General features: G+C 38.0%; 1 protein-coding gene across 1 annotated transcript in view; it reads left to right on the top strand.

Annotated features, from left to right (window-relative positions):
- Positions 1-19,094, top strand: part of LOC111151718 (EF-hand calcium binding domain 5) — a 119,408-nt gene that overhangs the window by 60,418 nt on the left and 39,896 nt on the right. The window contains exons 9-14 of the mRNA XM_022509880.1: positions 4,209-4,308; positions 5,693-6,517; positions 9,296-9,370; positions 9,470-9,562; positions 13,318-13,532; positions 15,627-15,783. Of these exons, the coding sequence (XP_022365588.1) occupies positions 4,209-4,308; positions 5,693-6,517; positions 9,296-9,370; positions 9,470-9,562; positions 13,318-13,532; positions 15,627-15,783 (1,465 nt within the window). The remainder of the gene's footprint in view (positions 1-4,208; positions 4,309-5,692; positions 6,518-9,295; positions 9,371-9,469; positions 9,563-13,317; positions 13,533-15,626; positions 15,784-19,094) is intronic.

The raw sequence follows: 19,094 nt of genomic DNA, 5'->3' as shown, positions 1-19,094 counted from the left end.
GAAGAAGAATCCTACAAGACTGCCTCAAGCAAATACAGTAGATCTTACTCCAAGTGTTCCTCAAAAGTCCTGTAGCCATTTACTAGAGTGAAATATATTGGAATGAGGGAGATGTCCCAGACTTTCTGAGATTACCAGACACTGACTCCAAGTTAATACTAATTCCTAGAATCTCAAAATGCCCCAGTGGACCAATGGTTAAAAGCAGAATTTATAGATATCAAGTGATAAATAGTATTTTGGTCCCCAATTAATCTGTGACCTTAGCTATGTTCATTTCTGGTTCCTGAATGTGTAATTGGAATAGACCTAGTCAGCAACTAACAGCATCCTTACAAATTGGGGGCTGAGGGCTATCACGGTAGGAAGGACCAAATAGAAACTCCTGAACTTTCTCTGTCTGCCAGAACGGAAAATATAACTACATACATAGATACATACATACATACATACAAGCATACATGAATACATAGATAAATAAAACAAAAACAGAACAATTCCACAGAAATTAGATATAAAAATACATGGATGATGTGAAGGATTCAGAAAAAGTACCTGATTCATTCTTGTCTGATTCTGCTCTTTTGCCTATGCAGAAGGAAGAGCTTAAAAAAATGTTTGTAGGTTACTATGACTCCATTTGCAGTTGTTACTCACCATGCAGAATCTTTATTGAACCACATTGACACAGCCCCCTCATTCACAACTATTGGATTTTCAAATACTATTTTCTCCAGAGCACTTTACAAGGACAGACAGAAGTCTGACTTCACCTGTCAGCACTATACTTTTATGCCTCACCATAGCACTAAGGCAGCCCTCTTTCTTTCTATTATAATCTACTATGCAGACATCCCACAGAACATCAGATCTACTACCTCAATGATTTCCATCATGGTGATTGGACCTGCTGAGCATGAAGAAGCTTTAGATGCCTTGGTACAACCCATATGTGTCCAAGGGAAAGATAAAAGCCATGTAGTATCCGGGATTACCATCTTGGTAAAAGTTTTAGCAGTCTAGTAGTCTGAAGCATAATAGAATATCTCAAAATACGAGGCAAATGTGCCACACGTCACCAAGAGGCACAATGCTTATTGGACCTTATTGGACCTATTTTAGGAACAACTTTACTCTCATGTGCTGCTCTTACACATTAATTGAGCTGTCAGTTGCAAGAGTTAAGTCCCAGAGCAAGAAAAGTCTTTGTAGACTTTGTAGGCTGCAAAAACTCTTCTTTGCCTTGTACCTTATTACCTAGACGATCTGACGGTATTTGAAGGGTATGGGGCAAATTAAAATGTTATGGCAAGTTGCAGTAGAAGAATTACAGAGTAGATTCCTTGACTTTTAGAACAAAATCATGCCCTCTACTAATGTTGACTATTCTCCTTTGAGAAACAGCTCCCGCGTGTGATTATACTGTGACAAAAACCATTTGCTTATTATCTGTATACTTTTCTGAATGTATGTTGTATTTTTTCAAAAGATTTCCTTTTTAAAACCTCTATGGAAATGAAGGTCCAAATATAGCAAAAACAATTATAAGAAGAACAAGTTGAGAAGGATTTCCCTCGTTTTTTTTTTTTAATGGTTTATTTATTTATTTATTTAGAGAAAATAAGCAGAGGAAGAGGGAGAAAATCCACTGAGCATGGAGCCAGTCATGGGATTTAATCCCATGACCCTGAGATCATGACCTGAGCTGAAATCAAGACTTAGATGCTTAACCAACTGAGCCACTCAGCTGCCCCGATTTCCCTCTTTTTTTTAGAAATAAAGTTATATTAACAATATTTGGCCTGGCATCAGATTTATGAGTATGTGAGGATTTAGTGCATAGCACAGGTAGCAAATAATTCAGTGATAAGAGACTAATCAATAAATGCTAAGTTGGGACAATTGGGAAAAAATTAAAATTAGGTTAGAGCCTCAATAATGTGCAAAAATATGGGACGCCTGGGTGGCTCAGTTGGTTAGGCAGCTGCCTTCGGCTCAGGTCATGATCCCAGCGTCCTGGGATCGAGTCCCGCATCGGGCTCCTTGCTCATCGGGGAGCCTGCTTCTCCCTCTGCCTCTGCCTGCCATTCTGTCTGCCTGTGCTTGCTCTCTCTCCCTCTCTCTCTCTCTGACAAATAAATAAATAAAATCTTTAAAAAAAAAAATAATGTGCAAAAATATGTCCTATCTAATCAAAGACCTGAATGTGGAAAACAAAATTATAAAAGTTTTAGAACACATATAGAGTATAGAGGATGACTTTTGACCTTGGTATAGGCAATATTTCTTAGAGAATACCTCTAGTAAGCATAAACCATTCAAGAAATAATCGATATATTTGGCTACCACAAAATTAAAAACATTGATCTAGTTAAACTCACCAAAAGTTAAATGAAAAAAGAAGAGATTAAACTGGGAAAGAGTATTTGCTATATAGATAACAGAATGATCATTATCAAAAATTTACAAATTGGAGCACCTGGGTGGCTCAGTTGATTACGCGACTGCCTTTGGCTCAGGTCATGATCCTGGAGTCCTGGGATGGAGTCCCACATCAGGCTCCCTGCTGGGCAGGGAGTCTGCTTCTCCCACTGACCTCTCTCCTCTCATGCTCTCTCTCTCTCAAAAACATTTACAAATTGATAAGAAATAGACAACTCTTCACAACAGAAGAAAGGAAAAGGACATAAAAAAAAGCCTTCCATAGATGAGGAAACATAAATACACAGTAAATATATGAAGATATATTTAATCTCACTAATTATCAGGGAAATGAAAGTTAAAATAACTAGATACTATTTTTAACCTATCAGATTGGAAAAAATCATGAACTGTAATAGTATCAAGTATTGGCATGATATGGAGAAATGATATTCTCATTCAATAATGGTGAGAAGTATAGGTATTTTGTGGAACAATTTGGCAATAACTACTAAAGCTGAAAATGTTCATAGTAAGGATGCCTGTGTGGCTCAGTTGGTTGGGCATCTGCCTTTGGCTCAGGTCATGTTCCTGGAGTCCTGGGATTGAGTCCCGCATCAGACTCCCTGCTCAGCTGGGACCCTGCTTCTCCCTCTGCCTGCTGCTCCCTCTGCTTGTGCTCTCCCTTTCTCTCTCTATCTCTGACAAATAAATGATATCCTATATGCCGGCTAACTGAACATGATAAAAATGAACACTTTTAATTACTTAACCACAGAAATGTTCATACATGTATGCAAGGAATGTGTATAAGTATATCCACTGCAGCATTATTTTAGTATCTAAACACTGGAAATAATCTAAATGCCCATCAATAAAGGAACTTTAAAAAAGTTTACAGTGTTTTTTATGGACATTGGGGAGGGTAAGTGCTATGGTGAGTGCTGTGAAGTGTGTAAACCTGGCGATTCACAGACCTGTACCCCTGGGACTAATAATACATTATATGTTTATAAAAAATTTTTTTAAAAATTACAGTGTTTTGAGGGTACCTGGGTGGCTCAGTTGGTGAAGCAGACAACTCTTGATTTCCACTCCGGTCATGATCTCAGGGTCCTAGGACAATGCTGCATACTGGGCAGGGAGTCTGTTTGAGGATTCTCTCCCTCTCCCTTTGCTCCTTCCTTTCCAATAAATAAATAAATCTAAAAAAAAAATTTTAATTACAGAACAAGCAGCAAAAAAGGAACAAAATATATCTCTTCACATATATGAGTTGATCTCAATGTTGAGTAAACAAAAGGAAATTTAAGAAGTACATATTGTACTATGATATCAATTATATGTTTTTAAAGTACATACCCAAAATAGTAACAATCATCATTTCTGGGTGTTGGGAACACAAGTGTTAGTTTTATCATTTTCTCTATTTTTCTGTAGTTAAAACGTTTCTCAGAAATGACGCAAAAAAGAACAAGTTAGGAGTGGTTAAGTGCCGTACTCAGGTCTACTTGGATAAGAACTGAGCATTATACATTGGCTTTAGCAATTAAGTCAATGACTATTGTTAAGCATCTATTAAGTGCAGGGCATTTACACATGTCACAGGATGGGGAAGTAGAGAATAAGCCTAAAGGCAAGGTATAGCTCTCCTAATTTTTGACTCTGCAGCTTTTATTTACATAATGATGGTACCGGTGGCGATGATAAAAGCGTCACTAAACCGTATTCATTTACATAAAAATCTCTAATCTCCTGTATCAACTAACTGCTAACTTTCTGCTTAGGTAGGGTTTTTGGATCGGCAGAGGACATTGGTCTTGCTGGAAACATTCTATGACCAAAGTTCAAAAATGCTTAGAAGTTTGCTGCGAAACCCAAGACAATGTAAGTGCCATTCAGAAGGAGATGCTCAAGCTAGAATGACATAGTATACTCATCTGATAAAAAGTCATTGTATTCCCATGGAATCCCTTCACAGGACATCTCCCTTAGATCATGATAGCTAATCTAACTGTTCATTCCCCACAAGATTCACTCTTCATCACAACTAGATGTCTTTTTCACTATAGTCCAATACTAAAAGTGGTCAAGTTAGAACTCAATTTTAAGTTCATTCAAATGAAGAGGTGCTCGAGTGGCAATCTGAATGTTTTGGAAATTAAGTTGGTAATGGTAAGTCCAGTTTTAATGTCCAACTCAGAATTCTAAAATTTCTGAGAAAAATGTTTCCTTCTCCCAAGCATTTTTTCTTGTCTGGCTTTACTGAAATTACACAGTAAAGAATCTTTTTTACATTACTACCAAAACAAGTAGGATTATGGGTTTTGTTTTTATTTTTATTTATTTTTTCTTTTGAGAGGGAGGAAGGGGGGAGGGGCAAAGGGAGAGGGGGAGAAAGAAAATCTTAAGCAGGCTCCATATCCAGCACAGAGCCTAATGTGGCACTTGATCTCAAAACTCTGAGATCATGAGCTGAGCCAAAATCAAGAGCCAGATGTTTAAACAACTGAGCCACCAGGTGCCCCATTTTTATGTTTTGAAGAGAAAGTCTTTGAATGGATGGGTTTTCCAAAAAATGTCAATATTTTAGTTCTCTGTGAAAATAGTTGGATACTTAAAAATCTGGGGGTGATACAGAGTAGTCCTGGACACCAGAATTGCTTTGTTTTTGTTGTTGTTTTATTGTTTGAGTGGATTCTGGTGAATGCCATCCAATCTTTCCTTAGAATTCTGAAACAGGTGTTCACATAAGTTGGGAGGAAAAGAATTGAGGAATAAAGAAGAAAGAAAGGGAGAGAATAAGGAAGGGGGGGAATGAATATCAGGAAAGCATAGCCCAGTGAGTGACAGAGACTTGCTTTTATTTTGATACTGTAGATACTGAAAAAAGTATTTGAAGTGGAAGACATGTGTCCTCTTCCTCATCCCTATACTAGGCTTATTGTTGGAGGACCAAAAGTAGTGGTTAAATTCTACTGTTTTGGCAGTCTAAGCAACTCTCCAACTAGAAAAGGAAGAATCATGCTTATTTCCAAAGCCACACCTTTTAGGAAGGGATAATTTCTAACTTACAGTAGTGAGCATCTTTTATGTTGCCTAGAATATCTTTTTGCTTTTATTGTGTTGTAGGGAAAGGTAACTGTTATTTATTTAAATCAATAGGCCCATGTTACAATTATGATGATCAACACTGTTTTGCATTAATTTACTAGTTCTGATCCTTCATTCTAACATCAATTATTTAAGGAAAATTTTTTTTCTGCATTAGGGCCATTCATTGAATTTGAAGAGATAGATTTGTCTGAGTTCTGGGGAGACATGGATAATCAGAAACATATTTATGAAGACTTTGACAAAGTTCTCTTAGAGATGAATGCATTACTTTCTGAAAAACATGCCAGCAAAATCCAAAGAAAATCATTCGAAACTCGAGAAGATCAACAGAAACATGATGAACACAGTGAGTCAACACTGCCAGAACAGCAGAGAAGGGTGACTGCAGAACAAGAACCAAGCAGAGTTTCAACTGAAGGACAAGAACAAGACGGAGAGTCAAGTAGAGAAAAAGAACTGTACAGAAAATCAGTAACAGAACAAGAAACCCATACGGGGTCAACTCCAGAACAAGGATCAAGTAGAGAGTTAATAATAGAACAAAGACCACATGGTGACTCAGTAATAGAACAAGGGCCACCAGAACGAGTGTCAGAACAAGGAGTCAACATGGAATCAGCTACAGAACGAGGACTCCACAGAGAATCAGTATCAGCACAAGGGCAAGAGGAAGGGTCAACCTCAGAACCAGGATCACACAGAGAGTCAGTAGCAGGGCAAGGATCACACAAAGGGTCAACTGCAGAACAAGAACCACCCAGAGGGGGAACTCCAGAAAGACAACAGGGTTCAGCTTCACAATCAGAAAGAGGGAGTACCTTCAGAGAAAGTAATATATCTAGGGAGACTACTTCCTATGAGCACACTAAAATCTCCCCGCAGGAAGAGAGGACTCAGGAGAAAATATATGAAGGACTGTTTGTGAATCCTGAACTGCAAGAGGAAGTCCCGACATCAAGAAGAAGATATCGTCTGTCAGGTAGTAACTCAGTTCACCTATGACATCAGCTCCATGTTTTGTGGAGTGATTGTTAAAAGTCTTTTCAGAAAATACTCATTTCAGTTAGGATCTTTTCTGGCATACCAGATCATTCAGACCTTAAATATGTTGCTCTGCAACATGTGTCTAGGCCTTGAACAGTCAATTAAATGCAAACCAGAATGTTTCTATTGTCAATTAACTAGAATTCCTTTTGCACAGGAAGCCCATTCATAAGGAAGCCATCTGGTGATGTTACATATAAAAAATTTCACTAGACTCCCGAAAAGGCAGTAGAAGCCCTATCGGTTTCGGTTTTCGGTTTTGTTTTTTTGTTTTTTTTAAGACTTTATTTATTTATTTATTTGAGAGAGAGACAGAGAGAAGGCAGGAAGAGGAACAGAGGGACAGGGACAAGCAAACTCTGTGCTGAGCACAGAGCCTGATGCAGGGCCCAATCCCAGGACCCTGAGATCATGACTTGAGCCAAAAACAAGAATCAGTCTCTCAACTGACTGAGCCACCTGGGGGCCCCAGAAGCCCTTTCATTTTAAGTATGGTGTCTCATATTAGAGCTGCTTTTTTTTTTAAGATTTTATTTGTTTATTTGATAGAGAGGTCACCAGTAGGCAGAGAAGCAGGCGGCGGGGGGGGTGGGGAGGAGGCTCCCTGTTGAACAGAGAGCCTGATGTGGGGCTCAATCCCAGGACCCTGAGATCATGACCTAGGCTGAAGACAGAGGCTTAACTCACTGAGCCATCCAGGCACCCCTAGAAGCCGCTTTTAAAAATGTCTTTAACTTCAACTATAAAATGGATCTTGCATTTTTCAGTTATATAAGATGTATGTTCTAGAGAAGTTTCTGAAAGTTATATTTAAGACAGAAAACTCCTGCATTTCAAATATTTATTCTGCAGAAGACTTTTCCTTTGAATGGCCTATGCCAATGTATGCCTTTTTGTTGAAAAATTCTAACTTCTTAGAGAGCCAGTCTCAATACCACTTAAGACCTCAGTTAAGCATAAATGTCTTTAATTTAGTTTAACTTAATTTGGGGGGGGAGGTGCCTATAGCAACTTTATTTTATCAGAGAAACCAGGCTGTAAAAAGTCCACCAGGTCACCAAGTAATTTCCCTGGTGAGAGGAACCAGAGACAACCTTCCTGCCTATGGCCCCTGCTGTTGTGAGACTCACACGGAGAGAGAAGGAGGGTGGATGGTGGCGAGCAGGTCCTTTCTTTCAACCACAGTACTTAACACTCAACCACTGAATGTGTTTCGCAGAAAAGAATGTGTAGTGAAATAGGGCAGAGGCGTGTGTGGCGGGTATCTGAAACTCTGTGGCTCAAAACCAAACTCCTGCTCATCCTCTAACCTCAGCTGTTCTGAAAGAGTTCACATGTACAGGAAAGACATAGCCCCCAAACCCTGTCAATCATGCCATTGCAACATTCCAGAAGCTTTATCTGCTCTTTAATTTTAAAGTCCCACAGTCCCAAAGAAAATCCTTATTCAAAAGTCCTAAGTCATGAGTAACCTATGTTCTAGATTCTACATTATCAGTGACTAATTGGAAACATCTCGTTTTTCAGCATTATGTTTGGTTCTTCATAAAATTGGGCTGTTAATTTTTGGCTCTCCTTACATACTATCTAGAAAAATTGTGACATTCTATTCAATCAGATATTATTAGTAAGGACTTAATTTTGTTAAGTGTAACAGTGATCCAAAATGACAGTGTCTAGGGTGGCTCAGATGGTTAAGCCTCTGCCTTTGGCTCAGGTCATGATCTCCAGGTACTGGGATTGAGTCCCACTCCAGGCTGCCAGCTCAGTGGGGAGTCTGCTTCTCCCTCTCCCTAGGCCTCTACCCCCGCTCATGGGCTCTCTCTCTCTCTCCCTCTCTCCAATAAATAAATAAAATCTTTAAAACAAGCAAACAAACAAAATGACAGTGTCTAAAAAAATAAAACCAAAACAAAATAGAAATGTCTAAACAATGTAGGAGTTTCTTTCCTTCTGATATAAAAGTTAAAACTAATATGATAGCTCAGTCCCCTGAAATCAGCAGAGGCTCAAGTTCTATCTTGTGTCTCCTCTAACCACGTAGTCCTGGATGGCTCACTACCACATCCAGATTCAGAGCAGAAGGTAAGGAGAAGGGGCACCTGAGTGGCTCAGTCAGTTAAGGATCTACCTTCGGCTCAGGTCATGATCTCATGGTCCTGGGATCGAACCCCGCATTGAGCTCATTACTCAGCAGGGGAGTCTGCTTCTCCCTCTTCCTCTGCCTGCTGCTCTGCCTACTTGTGCTCGCTCTCTCTCTCTCTCTCTCTCTCTCTCTGTTAAATAAGGAAATAAAATCTTAAAAAAAAAAAAAAAGAGGGTAAGGAGGAAGGAGAAGAGATAGGCATTACATCACTTGCCCACACATCACATTGGTCAGAATTTAGGCATTTGGTGACATCTAGCTGTGACAGAGTTTAGGAAATGTAGCCCTCATGCTGAGTGGTCATATTTGAGCTTTCATCATAGAGCTGCTCTCAACAAGTAAGTTATTAAGTGATATCTTTGTGGTTGAATGTGACATAACATAGATGGGAAATAATCTGACAGAATGTTTTTGGTGTTCTGTATGCAAGGCATATTTCTCATTCATTAATTTAGGACTGTATCATAGAATATATAATATCCAATTTATAGCCGTTTTCTTTTTTTTTCTTTCAAGTTTTTATTTAAATTCCAGTTCATTATAGCCACTTTCTTTTGTACCTTTTAGAAACTACAAAAAAGGAAAATCAGAAAGATCCATCCTGTCATAAATCCCAAAAAATAGAAGGAAAGTCATGGTCAGGTGACTCCTCATTTAATTCCCGTTTCATTTATACTCTAGAACAAAGACATTATGAAAGTGAAATTAAATTGTCTATGTTATGGAATGTATATTTTGTAGGTGAACTTTCGACTTGTAACTGGAAGATGAATAATATCAAATGTGAAGATGAGGAACAGGCACACTTACTCCTCAGTGACTCCAGGTTCACAGGTACGGGCTAGCAACCAAACTAGGAAAACTAGACGGCAGTCCAACTGATGAATTTAATTTACTGTGGTGCTCCATGATAAAGACTGAACTTAGCTAAGACACAATGGCAGGGGGATCTTTGCATTATTTTGTCCCTGAGCTGATGGATCTAAACATATACAAGATGAATGTTTTTGGTGGTAGTGTACCTGTAGGCATGTGCTTTTCTGCTTTAAAATGTATGCATTAGGATACAATTTGTTTTTACCGTCACATGGCCCTATAACTCTTTTGAAGCTATGATCCAGGTACACAAAGGGAATCAGGTCTCGGATATTAGAACTCAATAGAAATCATTCCAGCGATTCCTCTCCCTGGTAGTTTCATAACTCAATATGTGAGACTGGTTTGAATCTATCTCGTTTTTGAAGACTTATAAAGAAAGACCGACTTAACAGAGAGAGCAAAGAGTAGCTTTTAGCTCTGAGATAAACCACGTATTTAACAATGATTGTTCCAACAAGAGCTCATATTTTACTGCAATGTTCTTTTATCATTTTACCTTTCATCAACAAGTAGTAGAACTATTTATATTAGGATTATTTTCTTCCTATCTGCAAATTTTTTCTCATTTAAGCCTTGGTCAAATAACAAACTTTCTATCCTCAAAATATTTTGGTAAAAATGCACGGCATTGGTCAAGCTCCTGTAGCCTGCTAGTTCATGTTCTTCTTCTCTTGGTCTTACGTCTTTATTTCAGTTTTGCTTTACCATTTTGAAAAACTGCATGTGTGATTATTTTTAGATCAAGTCATATCTCATATGGAAGGCATGAGGGCATGAATGATTGAATCGGTGAATAAATCAAACATAAGTCTCTGGGCTGATATTTTGTGAAATATGCTTTGTATAATAAGATTGAGCTTCGAGATAAATATATTAGTCAATACTCTTTGGGGGAGAGGTTGCAGTAGTATCTATAGATTTATTTAACTGTCAAATCCAGACCACAGCTGGCTTCAGGCACAAATGAATACAAGGGCTCAATAATAGCAATGAGACACTGTCTCTGCCTCTCAACCCTGTACCTCTCTATGTAACTTTCAGTTTCAGGTCATTTTCTCCATGTTGTGGTAGAGATGTCCATAAGGGTGTTGCTAAGTCTATATCCTATGTTCAGGAATCAGAATACTAAAAGAGTGATTGGTCCCCAGTAGTTCCCCCAAAAGTTCTGGGGCTCATTCTCTCTACATATAGGGGATTACATTGCTGTCTTATGGCCAGACCTATATCACATGGTCTTGTAGCAAAGGTGGGGCCAGACCTATATCACATGGTCTTGTAGCAAAGGTGGGGGATGCTCAGTGCCACCGGATTCATCTAAATCTATAAGGAACTTATCAAACTCACTACCCACCCCCTGCAAATAACCCAGTTAAGAAATGGGCAGAAGACATGAATAGACATTTCTCCAAAGAAGACATACAAATGGCTAACAGAGACAGGAAAGGATGCTCAACGTCACTCCTCATCAGGGAAATACAAATCAAAACTACAGTGAAATACCACGACACACCTGTCAGAATGGCTACAATTAACAACACAGGACATACCAGGTGTTGGTGAGGATACAGGGAAAGGGGAACCTTCTTACACTGTTGGTAGGAATGCAAACTGGTACAGCCACTGTGGAGCACAGTATGGAGGCTCCTCAAAGAGTTAAAAATAGAACTACCCTACCATCTGGCAACTGCACTACTGGGTATTTACTCAAAGAATTCAAAAATACTAATTCAAAGGGATACATGCACCTCAATGTTTATAGCAGCATTAACAATAATAGCCAAATTATGGGAACAGCCCAAATGTCCATCGACTGATGAATCGATAAGGAAAATGTAGTGTAAGGGTGTAAGGTATCTGGGTGTAGTGTAGGGGTGCCTGGGTGTATCAGTCGGTTAAGTGTCCTGAGATAGAACCCCATATCTGGCCCCCTGCTCAGCGGGGAGTCTGCCTGTCTCTGCCTCGCCCACTGCCCCTCCCCCAACTTGAGTTCCCGCTCTCTCTCAAATAAATAAGGTCTCTTTAAAAAAAGGAAAAGAGGGGGCATCTGGGTGGTTCAGTGGGTTAAAGCCGCTGCCTTCGGCTCAGGTCATGATCCCAGGCTCCTGGGATCGAGCCCCACATCGGGCTTTCTGCTCAGTGGGGAGCCTGCTTCCCCGCCTCTCTCTCTGCCTGCCTTTCTCTGCCTACTTGTGATCTATGTCTCTCAAATAAATAAATAAAATCTTAAAAAAAAAAAGAAAAGAGGTTGTAATATATATATACACACATAATTACATATAATATATATTACATATAATATATACATATAATATATAAAATTACATATAATATTCATTACATATAATGTATTACATAAAATATATATATATTACAAAGATATATAAAATATATATCACGGAATATTACTCCATCATAAAAAAGCATGAAATCCTGTCCTTTGCAACAAAGTGAATGGAGCTAATATATATTATGCTAAGTGAAGTAAGTCAGGAAAAGACTAATATATAATTTCACTCATATGTGGAATTCAAGAAACAAAATAAACAAAGGAGAAGAAATGAGAAAGAGAGAGAGGAACAGACTCTAAATTATAGAGAACAAACTGATGGTTAACAGAGCAGAGATGGGGTGGTTAACAGGTGATGGGGGTTAAAGAGGGCACTTGTGGTGAGCACAGGGTGATGTATGGAAGTACCGAATCACTATATTGTACACCTGAAACTATTATCACACTGTATCTTAACTAACTGGAATTTAAATAGAAACTTGAAACATTAAAAAAAAAAATACCGTAAAGAATAAGGTGACAAACTAGATGTCGTCAAATAAAACTTTTGTTTATTAAAACATGTCATTAAAGAAGTATGTATATAAACCACAGATATGGAAAAAATACTTGGACTATTTGTAAAATTTGTATCTGACAAAGGACTGGTATCCAGAAAATATTAAGATCTTCAACAACTCAAAAATAAAAATAAAAACAACATAGTATAAATTAGTAGAACATGTTAATAGATGCTTCGCAAATAAAACATACAAGAATGAGCAATGAACACATGAAGAAGTGTGCAATGTCATTAGTCATCATGAAAAACAGACTAACATTATGATGAGAAACCACTACATATGACCCAAATGGCTAAAATGAAAAAGACCGACAACACTGACTCTTGGCAAGATTGTGGAGAAACTGGAAGTTTTCGGAATTGGTGGTGGGAGTTTAAAATGTTACAGTTACTTCAGAAAATATCTGTGTGTTTATTGTAAAACCAAACACATATTTACCCATGATCCAGAATTTCCAACCCCAGTTATTTATCCAATAGAGTTAAAAGCATGTTTACAATGACAACAACAAAACATATGTAAGAATATGTAAACCAGGTATATCCATAATAGCCTGAACTTTCTGGAAACATTCAGGTATCTATCATTCCAGGTATCTATCAGTAAGAGAATAAATTAAAAAACTGTGGTATATTTATAAATGGAATATTACTCAGCAATAAAAATGAACTATTGATACACGTGAAATGAAAATAAAAATATAAGCTGACAGGAGAAAAGATGTTTTCCTAATGAAGGGAGCATGGGTTTCTGACAGGAAAAGAGTAGCAGTGTTTATTACAATAAGTATTTGTGTATTTTCCTCTAAGCTTTAAGAAATTGTCCACTTTACTGTTTTGTGTATGTTTCCTGCTTTATAGACCTGCACTCAATTATCAGAAGTATTCAGTCTTACAAGGACATAAAAGGTAGAAGTGCTTTCAATGGAGTTTCCTTAAATCTGCTCCAGTTTGTGCAACTTCTGGAGACATTTGTTGGTGAAGATACCCCCTTGAGTGTCAGTGAGACCCTCACATCCTTTTTTAAGAGAGGCTATGTTGAAACAAAAGAAGAGAAAATAAGTGGCTTAGAACAGGTGAGTAATATTGTTTATCAATAAAACAGGTGGGGTCATATTATTAATAAAGCTCTCAACCTCAGTTGCTCCTAATGTGGTCCTTTAAAAATTTATAACCAAGAGGTCGTTGGTGGCTCAACTGATTGAGCATCTGACTCTTGATTTCAACTCAGGTCTTGATCTCAGGGTCGTGCATTCAAGCCCTGCATTGTGCTCCACAAGGGGTGTGAAGTCTACATAAAAAAGAAATAAAGTTTGTTTAAAAAAAAGTTTATGATCAAGCCAATTGCTTTATTTCAATGAGCATAGCCATTAAGTATTTAATTTTATGGTCAAATGTTCCGAGATCACACTGCAGAGAATTCATTCCCCTAATAATAACATGATCACTGGTGGCAGGAGATCTTTTATTGCAGTTTTCTTTTTCCTCCTCTGAAGCTTGAAGAGCAGATTCTGAGGAGCAGATATGTGTATATGCAAAAAATGCATTTGTATGCACAGTGCTGTGTGAATTCATTTACTAATGCACATACCTAGGGGCACAATTGTGATTTGTACATGTATTTTTTATTCATGTGAATCCAGGTGATACATATTCCTAAGAACTTACTACGTAGTTGAGTGATAGGTGCATACACATTAGCTGATATAAACAACTTATGTGCCCTTATATGAAATATGTAGCTTACATTACCAGGCATATTCACTCATCTCAGCAGCCTTATGAGTCTTCTCAACCTAATTCTAGAGTTCATATCCCTTTTGCCTCCTCAGTTGCAATTCCCCCATTTAACCAAATGCTATATATTCGCTTTCTTTTAGCAATTAAATCTATCTGGATAATAATTTAGTTACTATCTGACTGATATAATTAATCTGGTAAAAAAATCTGAAAGGTAAATAAAATCAATGTCAAGTTAGATTGATGCTAAATTATAAATTATAAATTACAAAAAATAATTTTTGAACATAGTCATTTTTCATTGTTTGAACACTGCCTTCACCCTGCATATCCCACCGAGAAGCCAGGTAGAGCATGCCGTATGTTTATCACATTCCTGAACGACCAGCAAGGGAGTGGAGAGGAATGAATCAAAGATTCTTAAGGACTGTAACCCCTTTCCTAAGTTAATGTGCTTTAGTCCAATGCAGAGAATGCCTGTTTTTTGTTTTATTGTGTTTTGTGTTTTTGTTCTAGGAGTGAAACAGAGAAACGGTATTTAGAGGATTCAAGTTAAATGCTTTACATTTGCCTTTGGCTCAGGTTATGATTTCAGGCTCCTGGGATGGAGCCCTGCTCAATCAGGGATCAGGATCCCTGTTGGGTGGGGGAGTCTGCTTCTTCCTCTCCCTCTGCTGCTCCTCCTGCTCCTGCTCGCTCTCTCTCTCTCTCTCTCTCTCTCTCCCCCTTCCTCACGTTCTCTCCTCTCTCAAATAAAGAAAATCTTCTAAAAAAAATTAAATGCTTCAATTTCCCATTCTATCATGTTTAGTCCCAGCTTTTTTTATAAAGCTGTTTTTAGAAATAGTGCAGCACTTTTGAGGGAATAACCATAGGATGGCGGCTTGCACGATGGAGAGTGTGTCCTGTGCTTTGTTATCCTGTTTCTTTTTTTTTAATTAACATATAATGTATTATTTGCCTCAGGGGTACAGGTCTGTGAATCATCAGGCTTACACATTTCACAGCACTCATCACAGCACATACCCTCCCCAATGTCCATAACGCAGGCACCCTATCCCTAGCACCCCACCCCGCAGCAACCCTGTTTGTTCTGTGAGATTAAGAGTCTCTGATGGTTTGTCTCCCTCCCTATCCCATCTTGTTTCATTTTTTCCCTCCCTACTTCCCACAACCCCTCACCCTGCCTCTCAAATTCCTCATATCAGAGAGATCATATGATAATGGTCTTTCTCTGATTGATTTCGCCCAGCATAATACCTTCTAGTTCCATCCATGTCATTGCAAATGGCAAGATTTAGGTTTTTTGATGGTTGCACAGTTTTCCATTATATATATATACCACATCTTCTTTATCCATTCATCTATTGATGGACATCTAGATTCTTTCCATAGTTGTGGACATTGCTGTTATCCTGTTTCTATTCTAGGCTAGACAAAATGCTTCCAGAGCCCGATGGGAACTTCTCCTAGAAGCTGTGTTTCAGAAGTGGGACAATGATGGCTCAGGCTTCCTGGATCTGAAGGAAGTTGATGAAGTCTTGTACACATACAAGGAGGGTATGGAAAAAGAATCTATGAAGAAAGGTAAAAAGATAAGGATTTTCTTATTAAAGCTGTGGCAACAACTTGGCTTCAAATTTTCCAGTACTATGACATATACAGTTAAAACTCTGGTTCTGAAACCACAAGACACCACTTTACACCTATTAGTATGGCTATCTTTTTTTTTCAGCTTTATTGAGATATAACTAACATAGAACATTGTGTAAGTTTAAGGTGTACAGTGTGTTGACTTGATACCTTTATATACTGCAAAATGATTACCGCCGTGGCATTAACACCTCTGTCACTTCACGATTACCATTTCTTTTTTGTACTGAGAACGTTTAAGATCTACTCTCTTAGCAACTTTTAAGTATATAATACAGTATAATCACCATGCTGTATATTAGATCCACAGAACATATTCATCTTTTAATAAAAGTTTATGCCCTTTGGGACACCTGCCTGGCTCAGTCAGTTAAACATCCAGCTCTTGGTTTTTGCTCAGGTCGTGATCTCATTGTCATAGGAGTGAGCTCCAGGTTGGGCACTGCACTCAGTGTGGAGTCGGCTTGAGATTCTTTCCCTCTCCCTTTGCCTCTCCCCCTCCTTGCATGCACGCTCTCTCTCTCAAATAAATTTTTAAAAACCTTTTTTAAAAAAGATGTTTATACCCTTTGACCAGCATTCTCCCATCTCCCCCACCTCCAGCCCCTAAGAACCACCATTTTATACTCCCAAGTTTGGCTTTTTTAGATTCAATATGTTAATAATATCATATAATATTTGTCTTTCTCTCTCTGATTTCACTCAGCATAATGGCTTCAAGATCCATTCATGGCAGCACTCCATCTTTTTCATGATGGAATGATATTCCTGTGTGTGTATGTGTGTGTGTGTGTGTGTGTAGGAATCACATTTTCTTTATCCATTCATTCATTGATGGACACTTGGGTTTTTTCATATCTTGACTATCATGAATAATTCTGCTATGAACAAGATGGTACAGATACCTCTTCGAGATAGTGATTTCATTTCTTTCCATTAGATACTCAGAAGTGGAATTGCTAGATAATATGGCAATTCTATTTTTAATGTTTTGAGGAACCTCCATAATGTTTTTTCCTAGTGGTTATACCAATTTACATTCCCACCAACAGTGCACAAGGGTTCCCTTTTCTCTACATCCTTGCCAACGCTTGTTATCTCTTGTGTTTTCGACACTAGCCATTCTGACAGGTGTGACATGATATTTCATTGTGGTTTTGATTTGCATTTCTCTAATTGTTAGTGCTGTTGAGTATCTTTTCATGCACCTTTTGGTCATCTGCATGTCTTTGGAAATACATCTATTCTGTTTGTTTGCCCATTTTTTAATTCCTTTTTTTTTCTGTCTAGTTGTATGAGTTCCTTATATATTTTGATTAATCCCTTATCAGATATATGATTTGCAAGTATTTCCTCTTATTCTGCAGGTTTCCTTTTCATTTTGTTTTTTGCCTCTTTTGTTGTGCAGAAACCTTTTAGCTTCAGGTATTCCCACTTATTTACTTTTGCTTTTGTTGCTTATGTTGTATGGTTATAATTTTATTGGAAGGGGAGATGAACCATGAGAGACTCTGAAAAACAATCCAAAAACAATTTTGGAGGGGTGAGGGGCGGGAGGGGGGGTGAGCCTGGTGGTGGATATTATGGAGGGCACGTATTGCATGGCGCACTGGGTGTAGTGCATAAACAATGAATGCTGGAACACTGAAAAGAAATTTAAAAAACAAATAAAAATTTTTAAAAATAGAAAAATCTTAAGTGTTGTCAAGGATGTAAAGAAGGTAGAACCTTCACGCATTGCTAATGGGAAGTGTAGAAAACAGAACTATCAGGAGTGGAATGTATCATACGGTGCTTTTCCCAAGACCTTAATTCTCCATTTTTAGATCCCCTCTGTGTACCTAATTACCCTCACTCTTAAGGTTTAAAAAAAAATCCCAAAATTTCCTCACTTCTGCATATTTTCTCTTCTTATTGTATCTCTTTGCCTGTACAAAGTCTGTTTTACCTCTCAAGTAGGGCTGGTTTGTAAGTTTCTCCTGAATTTAACAATTTAACCACTTAATTATCCTCAATGACTTTTTTTCTTAATGAAAAAAAAAAACCATTTTGCTTCCACTGGGTTTAAAGATTTATCTGGTGACTTTTACATACTAGATTTCCAATTCTTAAAGTATACAGTGAATGACAGAAGAGAATGATCAGAGTTAGTTAAGTTCTTCAAACCTTTCAAAGTTGCTGTATTCACTGACCTTCAAGTGTACCTAAGCATATCAATTGTCATGTGTTCTTCATTCACTATGTCTTCTCCAAACTTTACATTATACTACACTACTTGTCTTAGACTACATCCAAAGAATGAAGCTTCAAAGGGCACAGTGAGGTGGTTTCCACTTAAAAGGAAGGCAAATTTCATAATACAGAACCATGTTCTATAGAGGAAAGAACACTACACAATGCTCAAGAGAGCTGGGTTCCAATGCTGGATCTTTCACTTAATGGTCACATGGCCAGCGGTTTCTGGGTGGCTCAGTTGTCTAAGCATCTGCCTTTGGCTCAGATCATGATCCTAGGGTCCTTGGATGGAGCCCCACATCAGGCGCCCCACTCAGCGGGGAGTAGGCCTTTCCCTCTTCCTCTGCCTCAAATAAATAAGTAAAAAAAAAGAAAATTTTAGTGGTCACATGACCAAAAGCAAGCTACTGAACCTCAACAGATCCAGGTGTCCTCATTTGTAAAAGGAAGGAGTTAGAAATGATGATTTCTAGAATTTAAGAAACCTGAGGATGATATTATAAGGAAATTCCAATACGTATGACTGAACTACAGCAATAGGGGTAGAAAGCATAAAATGTAATGGGTTAATCCCAGTAGATGAGAAGGAGGAAGGTAATGAGGAGGCAGAATCTGCTGCCAAAAATAAATTTCTGCAAGCAGGAAGAACAAATTATTCTCTCCAAGGGTAGGCTTATACAAAATGATTCTCTCTGAACACATATTGGTAGCCACCTGGCCTGAGGAGATGATTGCTGAGCTGATAACCATATGGAAGAAGAAAGGCAGATTTAGCTTCCTTAGAAAAGGAAGAAAATTCTAAATTCAAACATTAGCTAATAACTGGTCAGCAAATCTTCAAATAGCTCTTTGTTGGTTTTGTTTTGTTTTGTTTTGCTCTATCCTTCTTATCTATTTCAGTGTCAAGGATTAAAAATTGAATAAAAATTGGAGAAATAGGATAAATCCACAGAATTAGAAATTTCTATAAATGTTTCTGCTGGTATCCTCAAAATGCAATTTTTTATATG

Source organism: Enhydra lutris, unplaced genomic scaffold (assembly GCF_002288905.1).
Source record: "Enhydra lutris kenyoni isolate GAN:26980312 unplaced genomic scaffold, ASM228890v2 scaffoldscaffold26, whole genome shotgun sequence".
NCBI classification, from domain to species: domain Eukaryota; kingdom Metazoa; phylum Chordata; class Mammalia; order Carnivora; family Mustelidae; genus Enhydra; species Enhydra lutris.
Note: the sequence above shows the minus strand (reverse complement) of the source record. Positions and strands in the feature narration are given on the sequence as shown.